This window comes from Colossoma macropomum, unplaced genomic scaffold (genome assembly GCF_904425465.1).
Source record: "Colossoma macropomum unplaced genomic scaffold, Colossoma_macropomum, whole genome shotgun sequence".
NCBI classification, from domain to species: Eukaryota; Metazoa; Chordata; class Actinopteri; order Characiformes; family Serrasalmidae; genus Colossoma; species Colossoma macropomum.
This window is the reverse complement of record NW_023494802.1, coordinates 40,628,470-40,652,341: the sequence shown is the minus strand read 5'-3', so window position 1 is coordinate 40,652,341 and position 23,872 is coordinate 40,628,470. Positions and strand designations below refer to the sequence as shown.

Here is a 23,872-nt window from a genome sequence, read left to right as displayed (position 1 = left end):
GTAACTTTACAGGAGAAGGAAAAAACATAGTTTACTTTTAATGTAAGTCAATGGAACCAGACTTTTTTACAAGTCATTTTGGGTCATTTCTTTTGGTCCATTCATCATGAAATTTACACGCAATGTAAAGAACAACAGGCACTTTCAGATTATGTCAAAAACTGAAAAACGACAAAAATGAAGATATGAAGTTTTGTTCCAACAGCAGCGATATAAAATTTAATAAACACAGGTTTTCTAAAAGCTGAGATTTCTGAGAAAAATGGTTTTAAGAATGGGCTTCAGAACTGCATTACTAAGAAAACATCCATCATTTATGTCATTTAATTATTTAATACAAAGGAAACTGCCATATTTGGATATTGTATTTAGATTCTTTAGGAAACTACATTTTCTGTGATATAAGATATGATGTGTTTGTCATATGTGATGACTGTGGGAGGAGCCAAACATCATTAAAGTTGCTAATGTTTAGAAAATACAGCTAGACACAAGTGGACATGAACTGACAAAACATGCCGAAATGAAAATCTTTCTTTTTTACATTTTTATGATTACAGTTAAAAAGAAGACACAAAAATCCAAAAATCTGAACAACTGATGGACCAAAATTGCCATTTCTGCCTGTAGTGTATGAAGCCCCGACTGTAACAGCAGCAATTACAGAATGTAATTAAACACCAGAGAGAGAATCAAGCTTAGTAACTAAAAGTGAACTAAAGTGAAAAGTAGGCGACTCATAAATATAAGCAAAAGCATTCGCTTTGAAAAATCCCCAAAAAAATCAAAATTTGACTGAATAAATGGAGCCGGTTTTTACCCACCTCTCTATGAATGTTTAAAAAGTGCCTTAACCAGCGACATGAGCGTGTTTAAATAATTCAGGTGCAGACTGGAGAGTTCAATTGTGAGAAATTATTATAATATGAAGTTTTGAGTGCTGTAAAACGGCACTTACGGTGCTGAAAAGTGACATTAGCGCTTTCCTGCATTTCTGCCTCTGACAGACGGTTAAAAGTTCTCTCTGATCATCCCGAGAAAGCTTTAGTCTCTCACCGTGGAGCTGTTGGTGGTGCTCCTCATGAATAATTGATTCCTTCTGAACGTTCATTAAGCTACGCTGCTGCGTCTGCACATGCCGACCAGCGTAGCAGCCACGAAACGCTCCGATTAATAATGGAGATCAGTTAAAGTTACATAAAAGTCCATTAAAGTTACGTAAGAGGTAACGCAGGCCGGCTTTTTTATCTGGAGAAAATTGGGAGGTCTTTTAATATATATATATATATATTTAATCTTTTTGCACTATTAACATATTGTCACAAAATAAGAGTTATGATGTTTTCACAGGACACTGATGGTCTTAGCACTGCCTTGGTTTGGGTCAGTGAGGATATCTTGTCAACTTCCACCAGGATACACTTTACAGCTTTGTCAGGCGGTCATCATCGACGAATCCTCGGTTGAAGAGTCCGTCTTTCCCCCTGATACTTTCACACAGGATTCCGTTTCCTCTTCCTGCCCCCTCCTCATCCGCGGACTCAGCGAGTGGTTTCTTAGATCTGCAAGTAGATCATCATTAAGGCCTCGTTATTCATCCAAAAGCATCCCGGCTTATTATTTAATACAGCTAATTTAAGGTGTTCCATTGCTGACATAAGTGGTCAGTCTCCATAGACAAGCATTGACCAACAGAATGGGCTGCTCTGGACAGCCGCACATGAGCCTAAGGTCACCGAATGCCAAGTGTGGGCTTTGAGGGCCATAAAGCACCCCAGCATTGAGGTGTGGAGCAGGGGAACTGTGATATCTAGAGTGACGGAGCTCCAATACCTTTGGGATGAGTTGGAGTGATCCAGAACTGACCATCCAACTTCAGTACCTGACCACACTAATGCTCAATCAAATCCTCACAGCAATGTTCCAACATCTAGTGTACAGCCTTCCCAGAAGAGTAGAGGCTGTTAGTTAAGTACGATAAAATTAATTACATGTTCATCAAGTGTTTTGCCTAAATATTGACCTAACACCTTACGTTTTCTGATCTGATCTGATCTAATATGTTCTGATATGATTTGATCTGTTCTGGTCTGATCTAATCTGATCAGATCTGCTCTAGTATAGTCTGGTCTTATCTGGTGTAACCTGTTCTGATCTGATATGGTCTGTTATGCACTGGTCTGATCTAACCTCCAGTGGTCTGATATGGTCTGTTCTGGTCTGATCTGATCTCTTCTGGTCTGATATGATCTGGTCTAAGTCTGATCTGATCTCCTCTGGTCTGATATGGTCTGGTCTGGTGTGGTCTGATCTGCTGTGCTTTAGTCTGATCTGGTCTGGTCCAACCTGTTCTGTTCTGATCTAATCAGGTCTGGTCTGATCTGATCTGCTCTAGTATGGTCTGATCTGATCTGATTTAACCTGTTGTGATCTGATCTTATTCCATCTGGTCAGGTCTGATCTGGTCTGATATGGTCTGGTCTGATCTCCCCTGATCTAATCTGGTCTAGTCTGATGTGCTCTGCTCTAGTCTGATCTGGTCTAGCCTGTACTGTTCTGATCTGGTCTGATCTTAACTGATCTGATCTGATCTGATCTGATCTGGTCTGGTCTGGTCTGGCTGAGGTGATCTGGTCTGGTCTGGTCTGGCTGGTGTGGTCTGATATGGTCTGGTCTGGTCTGATCTAGTCTGATCTGATAAGGTCTGGTCTGGTCCGATATGATCTGGTCTGATATGGTCTGGTCTGGTCTGATCTAGTCTGATCTGATAAGGTCTGGTCTGGTCTGATATGATCTGATATGATCTGGTCTGATATGATCTGATCTGATCTGTGCACACACACACACACACACACACACACACACACACACACACACTCTACTGACCGTGTCTTCTTGATAAATGTGGAGACCAGCAGAGCGACGATGCCGGCGCACACCAGCCCCATCACCACCCCGAAGGCGATGAGCCACGGCGGGGTGTCATACTGGATGGGGGCCGCGAGGGTGGGGTCAATTCCCACAAAGTCCAGCGTCTGGTCAGTCAGCAGGAAGGCACTGTTGATACGGTGCCTGGACTTCCTGAAAGATCAGAGAAACATAGATAGTCTGAATGTAACATGAAAAACAGACAATTTAATTCATAACATGAACTTATATGAACATGAATCATCATTTAGAGTCTTCATCGTTCACTTGGCTTTGATTAAAGTGATGATCTATCGCAGTTATGAGGCTAAAATAGCGAATAGGTGATGCTATCTTATGTACACTCTTAGCAAAAATGGTTCTCTGTAGTACCAAAAACAACAATAGTGGAACCTTTTTGGCGCATGAACCATTTAGCCATGCAAAGAATCATTTAAACTTTCAAATGATTCTTTGAGTTGAGTCATCATGTAAAATGATGCTAACTGCACACCTAAACCATCACACTGACTCTGTATGACTCACTGTGATCTATAAACTTGGACTAAAATCGGAGAAATCAGAGAATTTTATTTCCAGATTGATCTGAAATCAGTCGTCAGCTCAGACGAGCGGCTGTGTTCCTACTTAATAGCGTTCTCCACCTCGGCTTTGGGCACCAGCTCGGCGGTGTTGCTTGGTTTTGTCACCACAAACACAAACGACACCCTCACAGTCTCGTCACAGACCAGGATGTTGGAAACACTAAACAACAAACAAACATAAAACGCTTTAAACAATTAATTAAAAAAAAAAAACAATAAAGTGGTTCATTTAAAAAAGTGTAATAACGTCTAAAATAGCTATTTATTTATTCAACATTCGATAAATATTAAAACTAGAGCTAAGAACTATAAACTAGACACCAAGTAATATTTTAGATGGTTTAGATGATTTTTTGGAACGACAACAAATTATTAAGTGATAAGTAAAGTAAACACTGATTTATATATTTATAATAATGACCTTCCTCAAAATTTGATCTTCACTTTTGAAATCGGAGTCAATCTGGATATTAAATGTATTAGAAATTCTGGACATCACATTAAATAGAACTTTTTTCTGAGTATTATTTTTATTAGAATGCCATTAAAAATTTTAATTCTATTAGAACCTCATTCTGTATATTAATTTCTTTAAAATCATATTTTGGATCTAAATTTTACTAAAACTTCATTCTGAATATTAATTCTATTAGGACTTCATAGTTTAAATTCATTTTGTTAGAACTTCATTCTGTATATTAATTTTATTAGAACTTAATTCTTAAAACCAATTTTGTTAGAACTTTGTTCGTGATATTAATTCTATTGGAAATTAATTCTGAATATTAATTTTATTAGAACTTCATTCTTAAAATTAATTTTGTTACTCCAAATATTAATCTGATTATAAATTCATTCTGGATATTAATTTTATCGGAGCGTCATTCTTAATTTTTTTAGAACTTCATTCTGAATCTAAACTTTACTAAAACTTCATTCTGAATTAATTTTACTGGAAATTCTTTCTGAATCTAATTTTTGCTAAAACTTCATTCTGGAACTAAATTTTACTAAAACTTCATTCTGAATATTCATTTTGTTAGAACTTCATTCTGATTATGAATTCTATTAGAACTTCATTCTTAAAACTAATGTTATTAGAACCTTACTCCAAATATTGATCTAATTAGAAATTCACTTGGGATATTAATTTTATTAGAATGTCATTCTTATTTTTTTTAGAAACTCATTCTAATTTTATTAAAACTTCTTTGTGAATATTAATTCTATTAGGACTTCATTCTTAATATTAGTTTAATCAGAACTTCATTCTGAATGTTAATTTTATGAAAACATTATTCTTATTTTACTTCATTCTGGATCTAAATTTTACTAGAACTTCATTCTTGTTAGAACTTTGTTCTGGATATTGATTTTTTTTGGAAATTAATTCTGAATATGAATTCTATTAGAACCTCATTCTCAAAATGAATGTTGTTAAAACCTTACTCCAAATATTAAACTAATTAGAAATTCACTCTGGATATTAATTTTATTACAACATCATTCTCAAATTTTTGGAACTTCATTCTGGATATTAATTCTATCAGAGCTTAATTGCTTATATTCATTTTGTTAGAACTTCATTCTGAATGTGAATTTTACTGGGAATTCTTTATGAATCCAATTTTTACTTAATTCTTAATTGTCTTAGAACTTTATTCTTAAAATTAATTTGTTAGAACTTCATTCTGGTTGTCAATTTTATTAGAATGTCATAAATGCATTTTTTAATAACTTCATTTGGAATATGAATCAAATCAATCTTTTTTGTCAGAAATCAAGAAAAGCATTTTCCAAAGTTCTTTCTTATCACCAAGGGTGCCAATAATTCTGGAGGGCCCTGTAAAGGTCCTGAACCTCAGTCTAAACCCTTAAAGGGAGCGGCTCGCTGTCAGAGCTGCTGCTGACGTGAGCAGAGGCAGAAACGCCATCATTACGACGCTGTGAGACCGAAGGGCTGAATGTCTGTCCAGCAGATCAGTGTGTCTCAGAGGAATTCACTGATAAAGCCACAGCCGTAAAACAGAAGAAATGATTTTAGTGGGAAGATGGAAAGTGACAGTAGTGGCTCCGGTTGCCTAACCAGTTTATAAGCTCATGACTCATTTATTGCAAGCTATTCTCCTTCTGTCCAAAGAAAGATGCGAATGCAAAGAATCGCAGAAACAATATCACTTATGTACAGTATAAACTCTGTGTTAGCGGCCTCAGTTTTTACTGTGCATTCAAGTGAATTTATGGGGATGCCTTGATAAACACACTCAGCTGAAACTGAGTTTGTTAGGTCAACTGAGGCCGGACAAGCAACGATTCAAGTCAGTGAAAGCTTCGGCATCACTGCTTCCCTTTTGTGCACGGCCTCATATTACAGTCAATTACTTCAAGTCCAGTCACTTTCAGTGAGGCAGCCGAACACAAATGACCCGCCTCAGAAATGAGACACTCCAACTTGCCATCAGTGTTGATTTTTCCAGATTGTGGCAAAGCTTGCAGACATTGTGGAATGACCAGCATAAGCGCCTTAGCAAATGTAACTTCAGAAAAACCAGTCGCTAATATAAATGCTCTAGCAGCAAAATCTAAAAAAGCAGCTCTAGCAAAATTAGGAACTAGCAGAAGTAACTCTACCATATGTAGCTCAACAACAACCAACTAGCAAAGCTCTAGAAAACTAGCAAGTGTAGCTCTAGCCAAAAAACGCATCCAGCAAATGTAGATGCTAACAAAAGTAGCAAACCATGAAAGGCAAAAGAAGGTATTCAACTCTAGCACAAGTGACTGCAGCAAAAAGAGTTATAGGAAGAGCAGCTTCAGCAAAAGTAGCAACGAGCTAAAGTAACTACTGACTAAAGTGGCTCTAGCAAAAAGTAATTCCAACAAACAAAAACTTGACAAATCAACTAGCAAAGTTCTAACAAAACCAGCAAGTGTAGCTCTGGCTAAAAAAAACTCCTGAAAAAAAAAACATCTAGCAAATGTAGATGCTAAGAAAAGTAAGTACTAATTAAAAGCAAAAAGCAGATAGTAGCAAAAGAAGGTGCTAGCGACAGCAACTCTAGCAAAAGTGACTGTATTAAGAGCAGCTTTCAGCAAAAGTAACTCCAAATAACTGAAGCGGCTCTAGCAAAAGTAGGTATTAGCAAAAGTAACTCTACCAAACATAGCTGGAAAACCGACTAGCAAAGCTCTAGCAAACTAGCAAGTGTAGCTTTAGCCAACTCTTGAAAAAACACATCCAGCAAATGTAAATACTAAAAAACATAACTAATAAAGAAAGGCAAAAGTAGATATTAGCAAAAGAAGGTGCTGGCAAAAGCAGCTCTAGCAAAAGCAGCTTTGGCAAAACTAGCAACTAGCAAAAGTAACACTAGAAAATGGAGATGCTGACTAAAGTGGCTCTAGCAAAAGCACATACTAGCTAAAGTAACTCTACTAAACGCGTGACAAATCAACTAGCAAAGCTCTAGCAAAGTAGCAAGTGTAGCTCTAGCCAAATAAACTCTTGAAAAAACACATCCAGTGAATGTGGATGCAAACAAACATAACTAATAATGAAAAGCAGAAGTAGACACTAGCAAAAGAAGGGGCTAGCAAAAGCAACTCATGGAAAAGTGACTGTAACAAAAGCAGCTCTAGTACGAGCAGTAGATACTAGCAAAAGTAACTCTACCAAACATGGCTCCACAAAGCAACTAGCAAAGGTGACTACAGCAAGTGTAGCTTTAGCCAAAGAAACTCATGAAAAAAACACCTCCGGTAAATGTAGATGCTGACAAAAGTAACTAATAATGGAAAGCAGAAGTAGACGCTAACAATCGAAGGTGCTAGCAAAACCAACTCTAGTAAAAGTGACTGTAGGAAAAGCAGCCCTGGTAAAAGCAGCTTTAGCAAAAGTAGCAGCAAGCTAAAGAAACACTAGGAAAGTAGCTACTGACTAAAGTGACTCTAGCAAAAGTACATACTAGCAAAGGTTACTCTACCAAACATGGCTCAACAAACCAACTAGCAAAGCTCTAACAAACGTTTCAAGTGTAGCCAAATAAACTCTTGAAAAAGCACATCCAGTGAAAAAAGAGGCTAACAAAAGTAACTAATAATGAAAAGCAGAAGTAGAAGCTAGCTAAACAAGGTGCTAGCAAAAGCAAATCTAGCAAAAGTGTGGCAAAAAGCAGCTTCAGCAAAAAGTAGCAATGAGCTAAAGTAACACTAGGAAAAGGGGATACTGACTAAGTGGCTCTAGCAAAAGTAGATATTAGCAAAAATAAGTACCAACATAGCTCAAAAACTCAATTAGGAAAAGTGACTTTACCAAGTGTAGCTTTAGCCAAAGAAACTCATGAAAAAACATCTCCAGCGAATGTAGATGCTGACAAAAGTAACTAATAATGGAAAGCAGAAGTAGACGCTAACAATAGAAGGTGCTAGCAAAAGCAACTCTAGCTAAAGTGACTGTAGCAAAAGCAGCTCTAGCTAAAGTGACTGTAGCAAAAGCAGCTCTAGCTAAAGTGACTAGCAAAAGCAGCTCCAGCTAAAGTGACTGTAGCAAAAGCAGCTCTAGCTAAAGTGACTGTAGCAAAAGCAGCTCTAGCTAAAGGGACTGTAGCAAAAGCAACTCTAGCTAAAGTGACTAGCAAAAGCAACTCTAGCTAAAGTGACTGTTGCAAAAGCAACTCTAGCTAAAGTGACTGTAGCAAAAGCAGCTCTAGCTAAAGTGACTGTTGCAAAAGCGGCTCTAGCTAAAGGGACTGTAGCAAAAGCAGCTCTAGCTAAAGGGACTGTTGCAAAAGCAGCTCTAGCTAAAGGGACTGTAGCAAAAGCAGCTCTAGTAAAAGCAGCTTTAGCAAAAGCAGCAACTAGCAAAAGTAGATACTGGCAAAAGCAATTCCAGCAAAACTGTCTCTAATAAAGCAACTCTAGCAAAAGTGACAATAGAAAATGTAGCTCTAATCAAAGCAACCCTAGCAAGTGCAGCTCCATCAAAACATGCTACCTCCTTGCAAATGTAGCCCTAGCAAAAGCAGCTATTACAGAAGCAGCTCTATTGAGAGCAGCTCCTGCAGAAATAGCTGTACCAACTGTAGCTCTCAGAAAGTAGATACTGAAAGTATGTCTAGATACTTTACTGGCTGTAAATAAGTTGTAGTCTAAGCAGGTTTCAGTCAGTTGTTAGGAATGGAAAACAGCGGCTGCAGCTATACTGTACTATAAAACCGATACATAGAAGCTCGAATAAACGTTATAAAATAAAATAAAATAAATGTTAATAAATGTCGAGTATGAGTTGGTATTTCAGTTCCATCCGTAAAGGATTTTTCACTGCTAGATTTGATTCTGCTATGAATATTCAGCTACATTTGGGATCAAGTCTACAGCCAAAGTCCACACACGTTCTCAAATCAGTGACTTTGACGTTGCTCTTAATCGTTCTCTAGCAATGTGTTGTTCTGCCTGTAGGATCACCTCTTAGAGAAACACTGCTTATGAATCCACGGTAAATCCAGCATTCCAACTGACTCCTAATCTAGACCCTCATGGCACTTCCCATGCTGGAATGAACCGGAATAAGGAATAGTTTGGCCAGAAATCACATTGCCATGATTTTCCTTGTACCTTATATGTGGCCGATCAGCCGAGACATGTTTGGATATGAGGCAAGTGTTTGACAATTTAAACATACAGTTAGCATGTTGCTAATCGGTGCGGTATAAGCGTCTATTACTTGTTAGCTACATTAACCTCATAGCTTCAGTGCTGAAACAAAGGAAGCAAGCTTGAGACACCAAACATGGCTTGGCTGATCGACTACATTTGGAGCAAGAGTGGAAAATTCACTATTTATTTGTTTGCTAAGATGTTTCTGTAATAAAGAACGGCTATCTTGGTTTTCTCAACCAGCAGAAGCATCATAACTTCGGTGAAACACTCAGCTGGACAATACAAATGTTTCAATACTGCAACAATCGAGCTTTTGGAATAACTATAAAACCCACAGTATGGATCCGCAGCCCGCTCTGTTGGTGAAGTGCTCTAGCCCAGGGCCTCTTTCTGCTCTCTCTGCATTTGAGGCTGTAATTGTGATTGATTTTTTTCTTGTTCAATCTGGTGTTGAACTGTAATCAGCTCTATCAGCTCAGCATTGGCCTCCGGATACGATTGTCTGTGCGGAGCCATCCGACAGTAATCGCGTGCTAATCTCAGCCGAGCGCGATGGGATAAGAAGACTTAGCGCTGGAAGATCAGCACACATGTGGGCTGCTGTTAGCGAGCGCTTTCTGATTCTGCTGCTGTTAGGACTCGAAAGCCACTTAGATTTGATACGACTTGACCTTCTCACCCGCGGCTGTTGATTTGTCCCTCTCGTGCTGGTTTGTACCCAAGTTCTGGTGTCTGCTTAGTCTTAAACAATGGGCTAATGTGAAATATATAGGGTGGCATTACTGTAGCCAACAGGGAAGGGGTGCCAGGAGGCCACTTTACGTGTCCAGCCCCCCTGTCCATATACACTGACTGTCCACTTTATTGAAAACACCTACTTAGCGCTTCCATTTTCTGTCCAATTTATGAACCCCACCTAACTTATAGGTCCAGTGGGGAACGCTAAAGGCCTAATAGGCTTTTAGAGAAAGCCATGATTTCTGGCAACTAAAAAATACGTCAGTTACTGGAGTTCATTTCATGGAATTATTAAGTTGTTGTATGTAAACTCTATATATTACTCATATTCCATTGTAGGTTCGGTTGCAAAAGAGTTAAAATCTTGAAAAGCCCAATGAAAAACTGTCCAATCAGGATTTTCCATTCTGTGGTATCTAGCTAGAAACAGCCAAAAGAGCCCTCCCATTGGTTAGGGCTTCAGAAGCTGGACAGAAGGCCTTACATGTTAGATTAACTACCAACATAATTCAGAAGTGACAGAACAATTTGATTTCCAGTAGGTAGAACCAATTTTTTGAGGAAAGTCTAGGCCTTCTGGAAGGTCTGAATATGTTGCTGACTGTGAATATGAGTCGTAGTCTAAGCAGGTTTCAGGTGGTTGTTAGGAATGGAAAGCAGTGGCGGCAGCTCTATGTCAGGACTCTTTACTGAGCCTCTGTAAAACTGATTCTTACAAGCTCAAATATATGTTAATGTCTGTTATGAGCTTCATATAAAATTTTTAAATAAAACTTTTACAAGCTTCTAATGTCTGTTTTTAATCTAGAATGGCCAAAAATCTCCATGTGCACCAGCTTTATTGTCAATTACAGACTGTAGCCCATCTGGTGCTGAACATTTTATCAGCTCCACTCTATCTCATTCATCATCGGTCAGTTTCCGACCACAGGACCGGTGGTACAAAGCACAACCAATGCTGTACAGTGTTCTTCCACACGTTGCATGCATTTACATAATTCCACCAGAGAGGTCTCCAAATCCCAAAAACTTAGTGTAGATTTAACTTAAGTTAAAGCTCAACACATGAGCAGGTTTGGGCCATTTCTTTTGGTTCACTGGTCATGAAAAGTTCACCCAGAGTAAAGGACAGCAAAACGATGAAAAATGTAGAACTGACAAAAACTCGTAAAATGATTTTTACACGACAGTAAAGAGAACAAAGCTGACTCAAACTCAGAGTGGCAGTGTTGGTGCTCACTTTCCATTTATGCTGATCTGAGACCACGTTTATTAAATATTACAGAGGACAGGAAGAGCTCTTTCTGAAATGAGGGTGCAGAGCCATTTCTGTGCACAACCTCACTTTCAAACTCTGCTCAGAACAGTTTGATCAACACTTTTCTTCTGTAATCTAGACTAAATGTGGCCAATTCAAACAGCATGACTGAACCAGAACCCACACCAAACACTGAGAGGTTCAACAGTTTACACTCAGTACTTTCAACAATATAAATCCTATATGATTGCAAATATATGTATATGATTCCAACATGTTCATATGTCCAGAAAGAAGTTCTAATGAAATTAATATCCACAATGAAGCTATAACAACATTAATATCCAGAATAAAACAGTTATTATTAGTTATTATTAAACAGTTATTATGCAGAATGAAATTCTAATAAAATGAATTCATAGAAAGAAGTTCTAACAAATGTATTATCCTCAATAAAGTTCTAATAAAATTAATTTCCTGACTGAAGTTCTAACAAAGTTATTATCCAGAATGGAGTTCTAACAAAGTTATTATCCAGAATGAAGTTCTAACAAAGTTATTATCCACAATAAAGTTCTAATAAAATTAATATCCAGAATGAAGTTCTAAGAAAGTTATTATCCAGAACAAGGTTATAATAAAATTAATATCCAGAATGAAGTTCTAAGAAAGTTATTATCCAGAATGAAGTTCTAATAAAATTAATATCCAGAATGTAGTTCTAACAAACTTATTATCCAGAATTATGTTCTAAGAAAGTTATTATCCAGAATGAAGTTCTAAGAAAGTTATTATCCAGAATGAAGTTCTAAGAAAGTTATAATCCAGAACGAAGTTCTAAGAAAGTTATTATCCAGAACGAAGTTCTAATAAAATTAATATCCAGAATGTAGTTCTAAGAAAGTTATTATCCAGAACGAAGTTCTAACAAAAATATTATCCAGAATTATGTTCTAAGAAAGTTATTATCCAGAACGAAGTTCTAACAAAAATATTATCCAGAATGAAGTTCTAATAAAATTAATATCCAGAATGAAGTTCTATTAAAATTAATATCCATAACGAATTTCTAATCAAATTATTGTTTGGAATGAAGTTTTAATAAAATTATTTATTATTTATTATTATTTCCAGAATAAAGTTCTAAAAAATTCATATCCAATGTGAAGTTCTAATAAAATCACTGCCCAGAATTAAGCTATAATAAAATATTGTCTAGAATGATTTTTTACACAAATGACTTAATTTGAAATAAATTTACTTTGAAATTAAGTTGAAATGAGCTTAAAATAAATGTCTAGAATGAAGTGAAATAAACAGAATGCATCGCATTTTAAAAATAACCAGTTTTTTCCCAAAATGGTTAAAATACCATCTTGTGTCTAGTCTATAATATTTACTTGTACACTGTATTAGCTATTTTTGAATATATACTAACACAAAAATATTAATATGACATGTAATTGCAAATTTTTGAATGGTAATTCAATGGTTCAGTCAAGAGCGACTTGATTTCAGATGAAGTGGCAGATCATTGGTCAGTTTGGAGAAAGATCTGTGTGTGTGTGATGTTTATTGCAGGAGATGGTGTGTAAACAGTGCTGCTGATTGCATGTGTGGTTGTTGTTGAGGGGTCATTTCCATGCTGGACTGGAGAGATCAGCCCATTTTATTGGACTCTTATATAAGACCTTCAGTCTGTTTATCTGTAATTCAGCTATAAGAGCTTCTATCCTTTTTACAGTCTGTTCAGTTTATTTCCATATTTATCAGGTTATTCTATAGTTGTAGTTCTACAGTTAGTCCATCTGTTTCCCTGCATACTTTGCTACCCTGTTCTTCAGTGGTCAGGACCCCCATGGACCCTCACAGAGCAGGTACTGTTTGGGTGGTGGATCATTCTCAGCACTGCAGTAACACTGACGTGGTGGTGGTGTGTTAGTGTGTGTTGTGCTGGTCTGAGTGGATCAGACACAGCAGTGCTGCTGGAGTTTTTAAACACTGTGTCCACTCACTGTCCACTCTATTAGACACTCCTACCTTGTCAGTCCACCTTGTAGATGTAAAGTCAGAGACGATAGCTCATCTGCTGCTGCACAGTTTGTGTTGGTCATCCTCTAGCCCTTCATCAGTGGTCACAGGACGCTGCCCACAGGACGCTGTTGGCTGGATATTTTTGGTTGGTGGACTATTCTCAGTCCAGCAGTGACACTGAGGTGTTTAAAAACTCCAGCAGCACTGCTGTGTCTGATCCACTCAGACCAGCGCAACACACACTAACACACCACCACCACGTCAGTGTTACTGCAGTGCTGAGAATGATCCACCACCTGCTCTATGAGGGTCCATGGGGGTCCTGACCACTGAAGAACGGAGTAAAAGGGGGCTAACAAAGTTTGCTGAACTAACTGTAGAACTACAAAGTACATAAAAAGGATACTGAGTGTAGACAGAAGGTATGTGAGCAGTGAGTGTGTATGCGTGTGTGTGTGTGTGTGTGTGTGAGTGTGTGTTGAGATGACTCACTCGTATTGTTCACTGCCATCGTAGCTCCGCATGGCGAAGGCGAGCGTCGCTCTGAAGAAAAACATCTCACTCTCGTTCCACTGATACTGACCACACACACACGTGAATGAGATCAATGTAAGTATAAACAATATCAATGTATAAACCATATAATACAACAAGTAAAATGACCATCTTCAGATTTGTTCTGTAATAACACAGCAGATTACTGGGTGGTAGATGCTAAGCTGTACCGCACGGCATTATGGGACAACTGAGAGTCACAAAGACACAAAATTAGTTTTTGCTTATGTTTGTGCAAATTATATACAACTTTACACTGTGTAAATGTGCTAACTTGAGATATTTTGTGCGTATACACTGTAAATCAATATGAGTTCATTTCAATTCATGTTTTACGTTATATAATTTTTCTAAAATAATACATATTTGATCATATTAAAAGACTTTTATATATATATATATATATATATATATATAAATGCACTTTCATTTACAGTTGTTACATAAAATACAGTAGATTACCGTAATTTATGTACATGGTTTTACTGTAAGTACAGCAGCTCCATCACAGTAACATTGTGGTGTAGGTGACTGAATACAGCTGTTATTCTACTGTTACTTACTGTTGATATCGTTACTGTTGTTATTTACCTTGAAAGTAACTGGTAGCCAGTAATTTACGGTAATTTTACAGTATTTTTTTAACAGTGCATTCATTATTATGGATATCAATCTCTGATCTCTTGATCAAGATTGTTGGCGAAATGATTCAATGCATTCGAAGGCTTGCATCCAACACTGCCCACTACATACCATCGAAAAAACACTACACCTCCATCAGAAGTGCACTTGTGAGTATGGTAGTGAAGACAAATGACATTTTGGATGCAGCCGAAATCCCAAATTTCAAAATGATTCATTTTGATTCATTTAATTTTGTGTGATTCTGAATCATCTGATTCAAAGGTACACTGAATGCGAACTAGAGGAACTGTTTACACAGTAATGGAATGCAGACAACATAAACAATAAAAATTACGTGGATTCAGGTATTTTGGGACACTTTAGGAAACATGTAGATGATTAATTCTGCTGTTTCCCAAATGACCTGAACTCACACTGCAGATATTTTCATATATATTTTATTGAATATTATTATAATCAATTCCAGTTGATTTTAAAATCCCATAGTCAGTGCTGAATCACCACCCTCCCCGTCAAAGGGGAATTCCACCAAGTTTTTCAAGTTTTGGGTATAATTAAATGTTGAAGATGTAAACAGAGTCATTCAGAGTGGTTTGGTGTGAAATGCTCTGTTCTAGAGTCAGAACTGTTCACAGTGGTGGTGATAGGAACCAGACGTCCACCTCTAAAACCTCCCTCACAGAAAGTTACTACAGGAAATGGTTATGAATTCACTGCCTGATGACTGAGACACTGTTTTACAATAGTTTGGAGAAGATTTTGGCCTTCAAATCTACTCATGGTGGAGAGATACATTTTAAGGCAAAAACAGTCCCCAAGGAAAGTGTATTATTTTGGATTTTCCGCTATTTAACCATCATCAACATTCCACATAAACACTCCGAAGACTGGTGTAGGTTCACTGGTGGTTCTGGATAGTAAATATAATGTCTATATCTGTGTTGTAGTCATGGCGACCCCTGGTTCCTATCACCACCACTGTAAAGACATCTGAACCATTTCACACCAAACCACTCTGAATCACTCTGTTTACATCTTACCGAATTATGCAGAAATTTAGAAAAATAGGTGGAGTTCCCCTTTGGATGATCTGGACTGTTTGGTAAATGAATCAGAAGGATGAGATGGGTCATTTAGTTAAAATATAAACTTACAGCGTCATCTCCCAGAGCTGTTTTAATACTGAGCCTCACTTTATAACCGTCATCTACAGAGAGAGAGAGAGAGAGAGAGAGAGAGAGGGAGAGAGGGAGAGAGAGAGAGGGAGAGAGAGAGATAATGTGAGTGATAAACAGACCGATAACCCTGTTTGGCCTCTGTGTGACCTGTTGTGATAAATGTAGCTTTTACCCAAACTTTCTTTTCCCTGGTCACCAAAAAAATCTCCCTGTATTCTTTAATATCTGTTTGATTTCCTTTAATATTTCCATTATTTTCAGTTGTTTGTTTATTCATAGCAGCGCTTGTGAGAGAACCACTTTTTTGGCAGATAAAGCTGGAAGTATGAGAAACATGTACAGTACTGTACAAAAGTCTGAGACCGCCATCTGTTCCATTAACGTCCAGTCAAAACAGCCACTAAGAACAAGTTATTAATTCACATTAATACAACTAAATATAATAGCAGTTTCTCAGTTCTCAGTCTGTCACTCTTCACCTTCGTTACAGCTTCAGTTCTTTCTTTACAAAGTTCAGTCTTAGAAGCTGGTTGATCGTTTTCTGAAGTGATCAAACACATTCAGTGGTGTTGAGGTCTGGACTCTGGGGTGGTCAGTCCATCGTTCAGCTTCTTTGTTTGATGTGTCCGTCTCCTTTTCTCAGTGAGGTTCTTCTTGATCAGCTACACATCCTTTCAGACCCACAGCGCTGAGTCGTCTTCTCACAGTGGAAGGATGGACAGAAACACCTGTGGATGTTTTCAGATCTGGAGCAGCTTGATTTTCTCCTCTCTCTCAGAGATGGAAGCTTTAAGTGCTGTTTATCTGATGGGGGCAGTTTTGGGGTCTACTGGGTCTTCCAGGTGGTTGTTAGGAGGAACATTTTCTCTGTAGCCTTTAATCAGTTTTAGAACTCCAGTTTTGGAAAGTTTTGTTTTTTTTCTTTGACTTTTGTGAGCAGATTATCTCATATATGACCTCCTCACAAACATAAACAATGAGTAACTTGTTCTTAATGGCTGTTTTGTCTGAATGAAAGAAAGGTTCTCTACTTTTTTCTGTACTTTTAGTGTTGGTGATCTCTTGTTTAAAACAATAGAACACTTGAACACTAAGTTGTGGTGAATAATTTACCTCATATCTCTTCTTTTGAGATTGTTTTAAGAATATTATGAGAATATTATAACTTTTGTCCAGATTTTTAAATTAGTTTTATGTTATTTTATTGAGAGATTCATATTTTTCCACTGTCAGATTTTTTTTTCTTGCTGCAAAAGTGAAATAATCTTATAATATTCTGACAATGACTTTCTAATGTGAAATATTAAATATGTTGACTATATTTAGAGTGATTTCTCTTGCTAAGATATGTTTCTGCAGTAGCCTCTACTCATGTTTTGCCCTTTTACAACAGCTTTACCGAAAAAAGAAATAAGTGAAACACAATTAAAGCCATTTTCTTTTGCCAAAAAAGTAGTTCCAGCAGCTTTGAGTGAAACTACCACTGATCCTCAGCAACAGTGAAATGATAAGGTATAACCACATGAATAACCACATATGTGAAGTAACTGTAGCATAAATAAAAGATATATTCACATAAACAGGGTCTTATACATTTAGATCTAATTATTTTTATGTTAGAGGGAGCTTATGTTCTGTAGTTCACCAGAAAAAACAACTAATCATATTTATTCACCATAAAATGAGGCAAATCTATGGTCTGCTCACAACATGCAGATGACAGAACATATCACTGCTGTCGGAAGAAAACCGCATTTTTTGTCATTTTTCAGTTTTTGACATAATTTGGAAAGTGCCTGTTGTCCTTTATATTGTGTGTAAATTTCATGATGAATGGAACAAAAGAAGCGGCCCAAAATGACTTGGGAAAACGTCTGGTTCCATTGACTTACATTAAAAGTGAAGTAGGTTTTTTCCTTCTCCTGTAAAGTTCTCATTTTGGAGAAACAGCGATATGCAGATAAGCCAGCTTAGACTGTGTTTAACTGACATCTGGGGTCTTTTCAAAGCTTTCAGTTTTCCCAGGAATGACCACTTCATACTGCACTTCATGCTGTAACCACTCCCAGTACACTGTGAGCACACATTTCAAAGGGAACTACACTGTTCACTTCATTTACAGCGATGTTGGACTTGAGCCGAGGACCAAAAACGACAAAACAGTAAATAAGGCTGGTCGATTTTTACAGGTTTATTTTATAACATTGCACTATATTTTGTCACTAAAGCACTTTAAAATGCCTTTTTGAGAGGAAAATATGATTTGTTGGGTTATATACAGAATACCTGTGTTTGTTATCTCAGTGGGCTGAGTAAACCTCTGGTGGGCCGAGTCAAACGTCCAGCCCTGATTTGAAGATATCTGATTATCTGTATGTGTGTTTGATAGTCATCTGCTAAAGCAATCTGAGGACTGTATTAAACAGTAATAACGTTTACAGCAGCAGTAAAGAGAAATAACAGCAGTCCAGTTCAGTTTGTCCCTCTCTCTCTCTCTCTCTCTCTCTCATTCTCTCTCTCTCATTCTCTCTCTCTCATTCTCTCTCTCTCACTCTCTCTCTCTCCCTCTCTCTCTCATTCTCTCTCTCTCTCTCTCTCTCTCTCTCTCTCTCTCTCCCTCTCTCTCTCATTCTCTCTCTCCCGCTCAGGCTTCTTATTCGCCAGCTTCCTGATTTCAGTAGCAGAATTCATTCATTTCGTTTTATACTGGTTTAATTCACTCCTGATGCTGCACTCTGACAGAAGTAACTCAGAAAAACAAATAAATAAAAGTGTCTTCTTTCATTTCCTGATCGAAATGCTGGACTTGAGTGGACAGTTGGGTTTAAGGCTCATCCTGATAATACAATTATCATATAAGTAAAATTATTATTCTGGATAGTAATGCATGATTTATAACTGTGTTGAACTCAGACGGTGTTATACTCAGACTATGTTATACTCAGACTGTGTTATACTGAGACTGTATTATAATCAGACTGTGTAGAACTCAGACTGTGTTATACTGAGACTGTATTATAATCAGACTGTGTAGAACTCAGACTGTTATACTGAGACTGTATTATACTCAGACTATATTATACTCAGACTGTGTTATACTCAGACTGTATTATAATCAGACTGCGTAGAACTCAGACTGTGTTGAACTCAGACTGTGTTGAACTCAAACTGTGTAGAACTCAGACTGTGTTTAACTCAGACTGTTATACTCAGACTGTGTTTAACTCAGACTGTGTTTAACTCAGACTGTTATACTCAGACTGTGTTGAACTCAGATTGTTTAACTCAGACTGTTATACTCAGACTGTGTTTAACTCAGACTGTGTTTAACTCAGACTGTTATACTCAGACTGTGTTGAACTCAGACTGTGTTTAACTCAGACTGTGCTGAACTCAGACTGGGTTATGCTCAAACTGTATTATAATCAGACTGTGTAGAACTCAGACTGTGTTGAACTCAAACTGTGTAGAACTCAGACTGTTATATTCAGACTATGTAGAACTCAGACTGTGTTGAATTCAGACTGTGTTTAACTCAGACTGTTTACCTCAGATTGTACAGAATTCAGACTGTGTTGAACTCAGACTATGTTAGACTGTCATACTCAGGCTGTATTTAACTCAGATTGTGTTCTACTCACTGTGTTTCACTCATCCTGTGTTAGACTGTGTAGAACCCAAACTGTGTTAGACTGTGTAGAACCCAAACTGTGTTAGACTGTGTTTAACTCAGTCTGTGTTATACTCAGACTCCGTAGAACTCAGACTGTGTTAGACTGTTTAACTCAGACTGTGTTATATTCAGACTATGAAGAACTCAGACTATGTAAAACTTAGACGGTGTCTAAATCAGACAGTTGAACTCAGACTGTGTAGAACTCTTACCTGGTGTACACAGGGCCTCCGATGTGGTCGGAACCAAACACACCATCCACACCATCCACACAGTCCACACAGTCCACAAAGTCCACATCTCTTCTTCTGAACCAATAATGTTCTCCTCGCCTCTCTGTCTGTCTTTTACCTCTCTCTGTCTCTCTCTGTTTCTCTCTGTCTCTCTCTGTTTGTCTCTCTCTCTCTCTCCTCTCTCTCTCTCTCTCTCTGAAATATGACTGAGCTGTAGTGTGGTGTGAGGTTAATCCACAGAGGGCTGGACTGAGTGGATTAATGGTTAAGCAACAGAGAGAAAGACAGAGGGAGAGAGAGAGAGGGAGAGAGAGAGGGAGAGAGAGAGAGGGAGAGAGAGAGGGAGAGAGAGACAGTGTTAAATAAGTGCTGCTGTATAATGGGTTGTTGAACGTGGGTAAACACTGCGCTTATATTTGCCCTTTGTGAGCCACCTGCTCTTTCTGTACTTACAGTTCTCACTGCTTCTTAAAGCAGGGGTGCCCAAACTTTTTGCCTTGGGGGGACCAAAGGGCAGACTCCTCTCCAAGTACATTTTGGCCATTTCTGTTGGTCCATTCAGACTCAACTCAACTCAACTCTACTCAACTCATTTTGGTACCAGCTGCTTCATTTTCCACTGCAGATATGGGACCCCTCAATGCAGCTGGTTGTCATAGCAACGCCAAATGAAACTTCCATGATAGGATGGAGACAAATTTTGTGGCAGCAAGACCAAAGACAAAAACAAAACAAACAAAAACATCAGACGACGAGGCGCTGATGGACTATGTTTGTGGTCAGGGAGGAAAGCTGGGTAAAACTGACCGATCCCCTGAACGAGTCCTCTACGGTTGGGCAGCGGTAGAGCTAAAGGTCTATAATGGCCAACCTCCACGAGAAAAACGTGACTTTTATCACAGTTAATGCGTCACCTCTCTAAAAGCCTGCGCCTGCAAACGAGCTGTTCGGTCTGAAATCAGCATAAAACTGGTCTATGATTAACTCACTTCAGTGAACTCTCAGCAGCAGCTGAGTCAGGACAGCTGCTTTAGACGGGCATCACGAAACGAGGGGTGGGCCGAACATTTCAGTCCTGCAGACGGGGGAATAGAAAAGACCACCATAATGCATAAAAAGTGTTGGCATTGTAAATCTAAATACTAATAGACAAAAAAGGTTAAATACCTGTAAATAAACCACACATATGCTGTATTTTAGCACTGCTGATCATTTACAGAAATAGGATGTAAATTCACAAAAACAAGTGAAGTTACTGGTTCAGTTCCCCAGTTAAAAAGTCAGATTCCTGGTTAACCAGTTACTTAGTAAGTTCAGTGTGTAGTTAGTGAGTTGAGACCCTCAGTGAGTTTAGTTAGAGAGTTAGTTAGAACTGTAACTGATGATTTTGATTACTCGGGTAGTTACGTACCTGGTTAGTTGTTCTGTTACTAAGGTAGTTACCTGGTTAGCAAGTCACCTGATTACTCAGTTAGGTGGTTATTTAGTTATAAACCAGGTTGATGAGGAGTTTCACATTAAAAAAACAACAAAATAAATTAATAAATATATATATTTACAGTTCAGAGTTCAGCTCAAAGTTGGGTCAGTTTCAGTGACACTGAATTAGATCAAAAATAGTCATTATAAAATAATTATTAAAAGGAATTAAAAAGGGGCAGAATACAAATATTCACAATTCATATGAAAAAAGATAAATGAGTTTATTAAAATGTCCGATTTACATTAAAAACACGAAGAATCAAATTCCCAAAAATTCATAATTCACATCAAGAACAGGAGGAAAAAATTCCCAAAATACTCTTAATTCATATTTAAAAAAAAGGAATAAAATTCCAAACATTTTACGTAGAAAAGGAGGAATAACATTCCTAAATATCCTTAATCCTTAATTGACAATTCACAACAAAACAGGAGGAATAAAATTCCTAAAATATTCATAAATCACATCAAAATCAGGTGATATAAATTCCCAAATATTCATAATTCATATTTAAAAAGGAGCAATAAATTTCCCAATGATTCATGTAGAAAGGGAGGAATAAAATTCCCAAATATTCATAAATCACATCAAAAACAGGAGGAATAAAATTCCCAAATATTCATAATTCACATCAAAAACAGGAGATATAAAATTCCCAAATATTCATAATTCATGTATAAAATAAAATTACTGAGCATTTGCAATTCACATAAAACACAATTACAAAAAATTCCCAAATCACATTAAAAATACATAGTGGGAAAATTCTCAAGCATTCCCAATTCGCATTAAGAAGAGGAACAAAACTTCCAAATATTCCAAATCAAAATAAAAATAGAGGTATACGATTCCCAAATAATTCCCAATTTACATTAAAACAGGAATGCAGTTCCAGGCGTCTACACAGGGATTCCTGAGCAGAGCGCGATGTTCTCTTTTCACCACACGGTGGCGGTGTGTCTCCATAATTCACAGCCATAACGATCATCTGGTTTTATTATCATGATGAGCCTCAAACTCTGAGGATGACAGTATTCCCAACTGTATTCCAACCTGGAACCGTCCAGCATTCCAGATCAGGAATGAAAGAGGACTGACTTATTATTTACGTGTGTTTTTATGAGTTATGAGTGAATTAAATCAGTATAAAACGAAATGAAGGAATTCTGTTAATTAAAAGAGGCTCCCTAATTGGAATTCCCCGTTCCACCTTAAATTGGGCAGCAGTTACTGAGGCGCCAGAATGTAACTGCTGCACTATTTAAGGTGGAACGGGGAATTCCAATTCGGGAGCCAACTTAAACCTTAAAGAGAGAGAGAGAGGGAGAGGGAGAGAGAGACAGACACAAGGAGAGGGAGAGAGAGGGAGAGAGAGGGAGAGAGAGAGAGATAGACAGGGGGAGAGGGAGAGAGAGGGAGAGATAGACAGAAGGAGAGGGAGAGAGAGGGAGAGATAGACAGAAGGAGAGGGAGAGAGGGGGGGGAGAGAGAGAGAGAGAGAGAGAGAGAGAGAGAGAGAGGGAGAGGGAGAGAGAGAGAGAGAGAGAGAGAGAGAGAGAGAGAGAGAGAGAGACGCGCGTGTATACATATGTCTATGCGCGCGCGCGCGATAAGCTCCTGCCCAGCTGCTCTCGCGCCTCCCTCCTCCGCGCCTTCCCTGCGCGTGTTCCCTTCACTCTGCTGCCTAACCCTCTCTGCGCGCGCGTGTTTGAGTGTGTATGTGTGTGATGCGCGCGCGCTGATGTCCGGTGTGCCCGGCGGTGCCGGTGTGGTCTTCAGTCCGCGGCTGCTCGCGCTCTGCCTCGCGCTCGGACTCCTCGTGGAAGCTGCCGGTGGATTAAAGGGAAAAACTCTCGTGGTGGATTAGAGCGGCGAATCTCCACACACACACACACACACACACACACACACACACACACACACACTGCAGCAGGTGAGCGAAGCCGGACCTGCACCGGGAGGGCGGACCAGAGAGAGCGCGCGCGTTTCCAGCCGGTAGGTTTACACGGTTACACTGAAGCGGGCTGGAGAAGCCGGCTAGGCTGTTAGCAAACACACTTAAAAAGATGGTTCTTTAAGGGTTCTCTAGTAAAGAGAATGGTTCTGTTGGGTTCTGTACTGAGCCGTTTCATGCTTAAAGGGTTCTCCGCGTTCTGAAATGGTTCTTCAGGTCGATGGAGAATGTGTTTGGTTCTATGTAGAATCTTTCTGAAAATGGTTCTGCTGTTGTAACAAGCTTGACATGGTAACAATAGAAGAACCCTTTTCAGAAAGGTTCTGTATAGACCCATGTACAACACATTCTCCATCAATCTGAAGAACTCTTTAAGCATTAAATGGTTCTACGTAGAACTCATGGTTCTAAACAGAACCGTTCCGTTTACTAAATAACTTTTGAAGAACCATTCGTTTTAAGAGTGCACTGTACTGAAATAACAAGTAGAGCAGAAGAGAAAAACTGGAAAAAACACTGAGTAAATCTAATATTGGCTGTTTGAGTGTCAGTGTGTCAGTCTTAGAAGCTGGTTGGTCATTTTGTGCTTCTCACTATTAAAGTAATCTCAAACATTTGAAAAATAGAGTAAAAATAAAGTCCAAAAATAAAAAGAAAACCTTGTATCTCCAAAATGGGAACTTTACAGGAGAAGGAAAAAACATACTCTACTTGTAATGTAAGTCAATGGAACCAGACTTTTTTACAAGTCATTTTGGGTCATTTCTTTTGGTCCATTCATCATGAAATTTACGTACAACATATAGAACCATGGGCATTTTCAAATTATGTCAAAAACTGAAAAACGGTTTTATTATCCGACAGCAGCGATATATAATCAAGGGCAGAAATAACACTTAAACACTTAAATATGTCAATTTTCTGTCATTTTTACTGCAAAATTTCTATTTA

At 38.1% G+C, this 23,872-nt stretch overlaps 2 protein-coding genes across 4 annotated transcripts in view; one reads left to right on the top strand and one right to left on the bottom strand.

Moving 5' to 3' along the window:
- Positions 1 to 1,196: 1,196 nt before the first annotated feature.
- cltrn (collectrin, amino acid transport regulator) lies at positions 1,197 to 19,637 on the bottom strand. The gene is made up of 6 exons (XM_036590941.1): positions 19,464 to 19,637; positions 15,555 to 15,607; positions 13,693 to 13,778; positions 3,556 to 3,672; positions 2,887 to 3,081; positions 1,197 to 1,562 (listed from the first exon to the last, which is right to left on the bottom strand). The coding sequence occupies exons 1-6, from the start codon at positions 19,549 to 19,551 to the stop codon at positions 1,424 to 1,426; spliced, it is 678 nt and encodes a 225-aa protein (XP_036446834.1). The 5' UTR covers positions 19,552 to 19,637; the 3' UTR covers positions 1,197 to 1,423.
- A 3,023-nt stretch (positions 19,638 to 22,660) lies between these two features.
- Positions 22,661 to 23,872, top strand: part of reps2 (RALBP1 associated Eps domain containing 2) — a 56,150-nt gene continuing 54,938 nt past the window's right edge. For all 3 annotated transcript variants that reach the window (XM_036590938.1, XM_036590940.1, XM_036590936.1), the window contains exon 1: positions 22,661 to 22,962. The gene's annotated coding sequence lies outside the window, so the exon portion shown is untranslated. The remainder of the gene's footprint in view (positions 22,963 to 23,872) is intronic.